Source organism: Camelina sativa, chromosome 11 (assembly GCF_000633955.1).
Source record: "Camelina sativa cultivar DH55 chromosome 11, Cs, whole genome shotgun sequence".
In the NCBI taxonomy this organism is placed as follows: Eukaryota; Viridiplantae; Streptophyta; class Magnoliopsida; order Brassicales; family Brassicaceae; genus Camelina; species Camelina sativa.
Window position 1 is genome coordinate 16,087,573 of NC_025695.1, and position 9,329 is coordinate 16,096,901.

A 9,329-nucleotide genomic window follows, 5' to 3' on the forward strand; every position below is an offset into this window, starting at 1 on the left:
TTTCCGAGTTTTTTTCCATAAACTATATAAATGACATATATCAAACATATGTATATATGTATACATCTTGATACCAATTCTTTTAAGTTTTAACCAAAGCTAAAGAAAAAGATTTCCAAAGTACAGTGTCAATAATTTAACTTATGTGTATAATGTATTTTTGAGTTTAAATTTATTTTTTTATTTCTTTTAAATTTAACAAAAATTACATTCCACTAAACAGATCATGTTAAATAGATAATTTTTAAATATTCGGTATTTTAATTTTTCCTAGAACCCATTATTGTAATTTGATATTTCCGATGTTATCCAGAACAAAACACAGTATCATCAAAGACAATAGAGTACAAAAAACAAAAATTAGGCCGACATTAGATTTGTCTTAATTTAATCCCGGTCAAGAAGAATATGACAATTCAATCAATTAAAATTCAGGTTACAAAAACAGGATCAGATAATTAACTGTATAACATATTCCTAGGTAAGCGATCCATGGGACAATTGCACAGAAAAACTAATTTTTTGAAATAGTTAACTTTGATAATTGATTATATATATTTGATTTCGTTTTCCTGTAAGAACATGAGTATATAGAATATATTAAAACTTACTCTCTGTTTTCTACTGATTTGTTCTTTTTACTAATTTGCTATGATTTGTATAATATTATATATATATATATATATATATATATATATATGAATTTAAACATTGATTTAATGTTACTAACCTTGAAATCCCTTTCCATTTTTTTTTGTATTTTTAGGCCATAAATTTTATCATACATTATTTGTGATATCACATATTCATGTAACTACTAATTAAAAATATTATATAGATATTTTTTCTTATGTATACATATTAAATAGAAACGAACTAATCAAAATATATTTAACGCTTAGCTGTATTATCATAATAATTCTTGTTTCTCTTCATTTTCTTGTACCAAAAAAAAAATGTATTGCATCAAATTTATATCTTACTTAATATTAAAAACAACTAAAAATTAATAAAATATAATTCTCAAAGAAAAAACTGAAAACTAATTCATCAGATGTCCCTGAAGGGACAAATTGAAAACTAATATTATCTGATATTTGACAAGTAACAATATCTTAAATAGAGTTGTTTCATATTTTGTAAACTCATACGTAATAGTCCAACAAATTTTAAATAAACTATACTAACATTAGAATAAATTCATTGAAAATTCATAAAAGTTTAATATTTTCTCAATTTTTTATTCCTGTAAGTCAGAAAGAAAGATGAATTTAAAGGTAAATTTACTAATCCCAATAACAAAGAATATATGCATAATATGTAAACATATGATCTAGATTACCTAAACAAATGATTTTTTAAAGAAAACATTGATCTCATAGTTAAATTTTGACCCAAAAAGAGAGAAAAAATACAATATATTTATAAAATTGTCACGTAGCTTTATTTTACAATATGAAATATCCTCATAAAAATGAGATAGCTTCATAAATTATTGAAAAAGTTTTAATAATATAACGAAGTTTAATGTGGTGTATTTGAAAGAAACTGTTTTGTTATGAGACAATTTATTTGTTTATATAAAGGTGAATATCTACAATCCTCTTTCTTTTAGGATTAATAATTAACGGTATAATTTATTTAATTATGGTATTATAGTAATTGATTGTATAATTTTCTTAATTTTTTTTCTTATAGAATTAGTAATTTAAAATTAGAATTAATATTATCTTTTTATATACATATAAGAACTATATTTTATATTTATTAAAATTGTTTAAATTTTTTAATTTCTTATGATTATCTTTTTAATTTTAAAATTTGTTTAAACAAAGTTTTTTGTATAACACAGAGCAAAATCTCTAATCGTTAAAATTGACACGTGTCGCGATAATGTGAATTACTAACTTTGAAAACTAAGGTTTATATAATAACATTGACTTCTAATTCGCGTGTGAATTCAACTTAGATTTAAACCTACAAAATAATTAAATCTCACCCAAAGACGAAAAAAACCCCATAATGGAAATATTAAAAGAAAATGCCCATTAATATCATACTACAACTTTATTAATTTTACCAAAAAAAAAGCGTTATTAATAATATTTCATCTCTAGCTAATCATCCAGAAAGCCGTTTTCCGTGTTCATGGAGACTGCCGGTCAATCGGTTATACTCGTGAAGATGTCCTTCTTCAGAAGCCTAAAGCAAGGGTAGGTCATATCTATGTGAATTTTCTTCGTGCTATTACTCATGATTAGCTTGTTTACATTGGCTACATACTTTATTTTCCAGACTAGAAATCCAATTTTGAAGCACTATATTCATACGTTTTGGATAGATATGCTTTTGGGATGCTAGCACATAGATATGTTAATAACAGTATATATTCCCCATAATCAGAGCCGGCCCAGACCAGAAGCTGGTGAAGCAGAAGCTTTAGGCATCATGTTTTCTTTGTAATCTTAGGGGCATCAATTTTTAGTTTTTACGTCTGAATCGTCTTCTACCTCTGGATCTCAATTGTCTTTTTTTTTGAGAATCCGCCGAGTTCTTTAAAACAACGTGGGTGTATTGGGCTATTAATATTATCTCTCATATAAAAGAGATCTTAATATATATATATATATCAGATTTCTTAGTACTTAAATGAGTGGTGGAGAATTAAAGGAGAGAATGAGAATAATATTAAGAGAAGGAAAGAGGACTTGTAATAAGAAAGCAAAAGTTGTATTCCACAACCACATATAATGTTTCCTCTCATCACATATTTATAGGCACACAATTAAGGATGAGTTACCTAATCAAAAGAGAGAAACATGACAAGTGTTAAAACATGTGTCATGTTTAGTGATGAATAATCACTTCTTTATAACACTCCCCCTTGAATATTCATCACTAGAGAATTACGTACTGCCTCGTTAAAAACCTTATCATGGAAAAACCTATTGAGATAAAAACCATGACAAGGAAAAAAGAGTACAGTGACGTAATCTCCCCCTGGAAAAGATATGAGTGGTCTTTTCTTCAAAGATCTCGTAGATGACGCATTTCGATGCTATGAATATACTTCCTGAATATGGTAGTCGGAAGCGATTTTGTAAAGAGATCTGCTGCGTTGTCACTTGATCGGATATATTGGATATTGACTTCTTTGTTCTTCTCGAGTTCTTGAGCGTAGGAGAAGAATCTTGGAGGAATATGTTTTGTTCTGTCGCTCTTGATATAACCTTCTTTGATTTGAGCGACACAAGCTGCATTGTCTTCGTATAGTGTCGTTGGCTCCTTACTGCTGACCATTCCACTTGCATCTTTTATATGGTTTGACATGGATCTGAGCCATACACATTCTCTGCATGCTTCATGAAGCGCTATTAGTTCTGCGTGGTTCGAAGAGGTGGCGACCAAAGTCTGTTTTTGTGAACGCCACGAGATTGCAGTTCCTCCAATTGTGAAAACGTATCCAGTTTGGGATCGAGATTTATGTGGATCCGATAAATATCCTGCATCTGCAAAACCAACTAGACCAAACGTAGAGTTTCTTCGATACAACAATCCCAAGTCAATCGTACCTTGAAGATAGCGGAATATGTGCTTAATTCCATTCCAGTGCATGCGGGTAGGAGCTGAGTTGTATCTTGCAAGTAAATTAGTTGCAAATGCAATGTCTGGTCGGGTACAATTTGCAAGATACATAAGTCCACCGATAGCACTCATATAAGGTACTTCGGGACCAAGTATTTTTTCATTCTCTTCACAAGGTCTGAATGGATCTGTATCAACATTCAGGGACCTACCGACCATTGGAGTACTCAAAGGAGTCGCTTTATCCATATAAAAGCGCTTTAAAATCTTTTTCGTATAATTTGACTGATGCACAAATACTCCATCTTGGAGATGTTCTATTTGAAGACCGAGACAAAATTTTGTCTTTCCAAGATCTTTCATTTCGAACTCTTCTTTCATATGAGTTCTAGCATCATCAATCTCCTTTTGAGTTCCAATTATATTGAGATCATCAACATATACAGCAATGATCACAAATCCCGATGAGGATTTCTTTATAAAGACGCAAGGGCATATTTCATTATTTACATACCCTTTCTTCAATAAGTAATCGCTTAAGCGATTATACCACATGCGTCCGGATTGTTTTAATCCGTAAAGTGATCGCTGTAATTTTACCGCATATATCTCATTAGGCTTTTCCTTTAAAGTCTCAGGAACCTTAAATCCTTCTGGAATTTTCATGTGTATTTCATTATCCAATGATCCATATAAATACGCTGTCACTACATCCATAAGGTACATTTCTAAATTATTAGAAGCTGTTAGACTCATTAAGTACCTGAATGTAATTGCATCCATGACCGGAGAATATGTTTCCTCATAATCAACTCCCTGCCTTTGAGAAAAGCCTTGTGCAACAAGTCGGGCTTTATATCGTGTTATCTCATCTTTCTCATTTCTCTTTCTCACGAAAACCCACTTGCACCCAACAGGTTTTATATCATTAGATGCAGTGACAATAGGTCCGAAGACATTTATTTTATTAAGGGAGAACAACTCAGTTTGCATTGCACTTTTCCATTTCTCCCAGTCAGGCCTTTGTTGGCACTCTGACACAGACCTTGGATCATGATCATCATTTCCATAATCAATTTCTTTAGATACAGAAAAAGAAAATATTCCATTATCATCATCGATTTCATCTCTAGCCCATAATTTTCCATCTTGGGCATAGTTAATAGAGATCTCATAATTTTCTGTATCGTCTTCCTGATGACTTTTCTCTTTACTTGGTTTCTCTTGAACCTTTTCATTTCCGTCTCCCATTTTCTTTTTCTTTCGGGGATTTTTATCTTTAGAACCTATTGGCCTCCCCCGTTTCAATTGAACTTTAGGCTCATTAACCTTTTTCCCATCGATTTCCTCTCTAGGAATTTCAACTCTTGATGGTGCATTTGCAGCGGGAATATGTGATTTTGTCACCCTTTTTGTATCTGTGAACGCATCTGGTAATTGATTTGCCAAATTTTGTAAATGTACAATTTTCTGAACTTCTAGCTCACGTTGATTCGTAGGGAGATCAAGATGTACCAAAGATGGTGTATTCCATGTAATCTCTTTTGGTACCTGTTTAATTCCTCCCCCTAACGCTGGAAATTCATCTTCATTAAAATGGCAATCAGCAAAACGTGCTGTAAACATATCACCAGTTTGTGGTTCAAGATAATTTATGATACTTGGTGATGCATAACCGACGTATATTTCCAATCTCCTTTGTGGCCCCATTTTTGTTCTTTGCGGTGGGGCTATAGGAACATAAACCGCACATCCAAAAACACGGAGATGAGAAATGTTTGGTTCTTGACCAAACGTTAATTGTAAAGGGGAATATGTATTGTATGCACTTGGTCGTCTTTGGACCAACGCTGCAGCATTCAATATAGCATGACCCCATATAGAAATTGGGAGTTTTGTTCTCAATATCAACGGTCTAGCAATGAGTTGTAACCGTTTAATCAATGATTCAGCCTTGCCATTTTGTGTATGAACATGAGGGACCGGATGTTCAACATCAATTCCCATTGACATACAATATTCATTAAAAGCTTGTGAAGTGAATTCACCAGCGTTATCAAGCCTTACTTTCTTTATGGCATAATCAGGGAATTGTGCTTTTAACCTGATTATTTGGGAAATGAATTTTGCGAAAGCCGTATTTCGTGTTGTCAAAAGACACACATATGACCATCTACTAGATGCGTCAATCATTACCATAAAATAACGAAATGGCCCGCATGAAGGGTGAATAGGTCCACATATATCACCATGTATTCTCTCTAAGAATATTGGCAATTCATTCCCGACTTTGGTTGGCGATGGCCTAATTATGAGTTTTCCTTGAGAACATGCATCACATGAAAACTCACCAGAACAATAAATTTTCTGGTTTTTTAACGGGTGGCCATTAGAATTTTGCACAATTTTTCGCATCATGATTGAACCAGGATGTCCAAGTCTCTCATGCCAAATCTTAAACGTATTAGTAAACTTTGAGTTTACTGTAACATACGATGCGAATACATTTATTTTTGTGCAATATAATCCAGAGGATAACATTGGTAACTCTTCCAATATATGTTTTTCCTCGGATTTGATGCAAAGATATTCAATGCCATTCTTATTCATAGTCTCTATATGATATCCATTTCTTTGGATATCTCTGAAACTTATCAAGTTTCGTTGAGACTTAGGGGAATATAATGCATCTTTTATTTCAAATTTTTTTCCCCTTGGCATTGAAAAATTGGCTTCGCCAAAACCCATTATAATCTTTGCATTTCCAGATATAGTGCTCACGCTTTAGCGGAGTCATTCATTTTGAGAGAGGAGAAATATTTTTTATTTCTAAATATTGAGTGCATAGTAGCACTATCTGCTAGACACATTTCTTCATCCTTAATCTCAAAAGTTGACATTTTCTGGAGATAAAACATTCATAAAATATGCATTAATATATAACAAAGTCTTAGGAGATTTAAAATATATTACAAAAAGACTTTAAACACCAAAAGTTTTACAAGAATATTTTACATAAAGATTTTAATCGCATGATTTTCCACTCTCTTGATTGACGAGGAAATCTGCGATATCCAGATGAGTTTTATCATTGAGACCATGGTAGGAAGGTCCGGCTTCATTTGAGATCAGATTGGTCTCAACGTCTCTTTCTTTTTCCTTTTGAGATGCTTGATATAGATCGGCCAAATGCTTTGGTATACGACAAGTTTGGTACCAATGACCTTTCATGCCGCATCTGTAACAAATACTCTCATCTTTTTTCTTTATAACGCGGCTGGCATCATTTACATGAAGATCGTTTTTGGCTTTGCCAACGTTGAAGCTATTACGATAGTGACCTCTTCCTCTACCTCGGCCACGACCTCCTCCACGCCCACGACCACGGCCACGGCCTCGACCGCGTCCGCGTCCTTGTCCTTGCCAATTATTATAACTGGATGAAGCGACATTCACTTCTGGAAGTGGAGGTGATCCAGTTGGACGAGTTTGATGATTCAGCATCACGAGTTGATTATTTTGTTCAGCAACAAGAAGAACGTGCATTAACTCAGAATATCGAGTGTATCCTTTGGTCCGGTATTGTTCTTGCAGGATTACATTTCTAAGATGAAAAGTTGAGAGCGTTTTTTCGATCATATCATAATCGCTCACTTCTTCGCCACACAAAGCCATCCTGGAGGTGATTCCGAACATAGCGGAATTAAATTCACCAACACTTTTGTAATCCAAGAACCGGAGATTTAACCACTCATGTCTAGCCTTTGGTAAGATCACATATTTCTGGTGATCAAACCTATCTTTGAGTGATTGCCAAAGATCTACAGGATCTTCTTTCGTGATGTACTCGTTTTTCAGATTATCGTGGAGGTGGTGGCGTAAAAACACCATGGCCTTGGCCTTATCCTCATCTGACGTCGTTTCCGACGGATCTATGGTGCTTAAAACCCCATCCGATCTCAGATGCATTTGTGCATCCGATGCCCATGTCATATAATTTTTTCCAGATACATCAAGGGCAAGGATTTCGAGTCTGGCGAGATTTGACATAATTATCTACATGAATAATAAGTCCGTTATTAATTTATTCATGAGATTTTGAGGAGGCAAAGTCTTCCATAATATAATATAAATCTTAACATATGATCGAGAAGGCAGAGCCTATCTTTCTGATCAAGAATGTAGATCTATATGATCAAGCAGGCAGAGCCTACCATTATGATCAAGGAGGAGACATAGTCTTTTTACTCTGTAAATATATCATATATATATTCTTGAATTTAAAGGAATTTAAAGAAATTTTGAATAAACAAATTCGACATAAATTAGATGTTACCTCAAAAGAGTGATCTGTATAGAAACGGTTGGATCGGTTGGAGCAGAGAGACGATCGTGCTGATAACGTGATATAAAAGAGATCTTAATATATATATACGTATGAGATTTCTTAGTACTTGAATGAGTGGTGGAGAATTAAAGGAGAGAAGGAGAGTAATATTAAGAGAAGAAAAGAGGACTTGTAATAAGAAAGCAAAAGTTGTATTCCACAACCACATGCAATGTTTCCTCTCATCACATATTTATAGACACACAGTTAAGGATGAGTCACTTAATCAAAAGAGAGAAACATGACAAGTGTTAAAACATGTGTCATGTTTAGTGATGAATAATCACTTCTTTATAACAATCTCTTCCTTTTATTTGTTTTATATTTGGAGTTTAGTTATTTAAGTTAAAAGTAGACATTTTAGTTATTTAAGTTAAAAGTAGACATTTTAGCCCCCCAAAAAAAGAGTTGTTGGATTTTATATCATATTAACGTGTTACTCTTAGCTATTATAAGTTTTTTTTTTTCTCTTGGTTTCTAAAATTTAAACAAGTACTTTTTAAAATCCATCTTTTGAAGCTTTGAATCCAAAATTTTAACACGTTACTTATAAACACATTTTGACCATCAAAAACATTACTATGCCATATTGCCATAGAGGTTTTGGATATTTTTTAGCACTCTTTTTTTTGTTTCAAACACTTAAAATTTTTTATAATATGTTTAATATATTTCATATTATACTTAGATAATTGAAAAACCCCATCCCCGGCCATCTATGGCCGGAGAGGTTCTCCCGTCCCTTTACACTACTTAGTCATATTTTAGGGCCCATTCCTTTAAAACAATGTTCGTTTGCACATTCTGTGATTCATACATAATCCTTATGATATAATACTTAGAGTAATAAACATTCGATATTCATTAAGTAATCAAAGGATTCGATACAACTTATGAGTTTGCATAATAAGCTAGAACAAGCTGTATAATCGATCCTATCTATCCTTCACACCACCACTCATCTTCCCGGCCATGTGTCCCGCGCCTAAGCACTTCCTTTCCCGCGATCACCCTCCTTTCCTGAAACCAAGTAGGCATCAATAACATTCCCTTTCCCGCTGTACATGTCATGCAATGCACGCTAGGTACTAATAACCGTCCAGTACAGAGATCGGCCGGTAGAGAGTTATCCCGCGCATCAGTTCGGACGGTGTACTGGGGGTCTGTACCGATCCCTGTCCAACCGCCGAGCCGCGTTTACTTTTCTCCGCCCGAATTGTCCGTACTTGGACACCCCGGATGGTACGCTGATCGGTAGGGAGGTAGCATGCGCATCAGTTCGGTTGGTTCACGGCGAACCTGGCGGTTCCCGATCCACTTCCGAGCCGCACCCCCTTTCCTCCGACCAACCGGACCA

At 34.0% G+C, this 9,329-nt stretch overlaps 1 protein-coding gene across 1 annotated transcript; it reads right to left on the bottom strand.

The window, feature by feature from the left end:
* LOC104728024 lies at positions 6,610-7,953 on the bottom strand. The gene is made up of 2 exons (XM_010447066.1): positions 7,922-7,953; positions 6,610-7,641 (listed from the first exon to the last, which is right to left on the bottom strand). The coding sequence occupies exon 2, from the start codon at positions 7,633-7,635 to the stop codon at positions 6,610-6,612; it is 1,026 nt and encodes a 341-aa protein (XP_010445368.1). The 5' UTR covers positions 7,636-7,641; positions 7,922-7,953.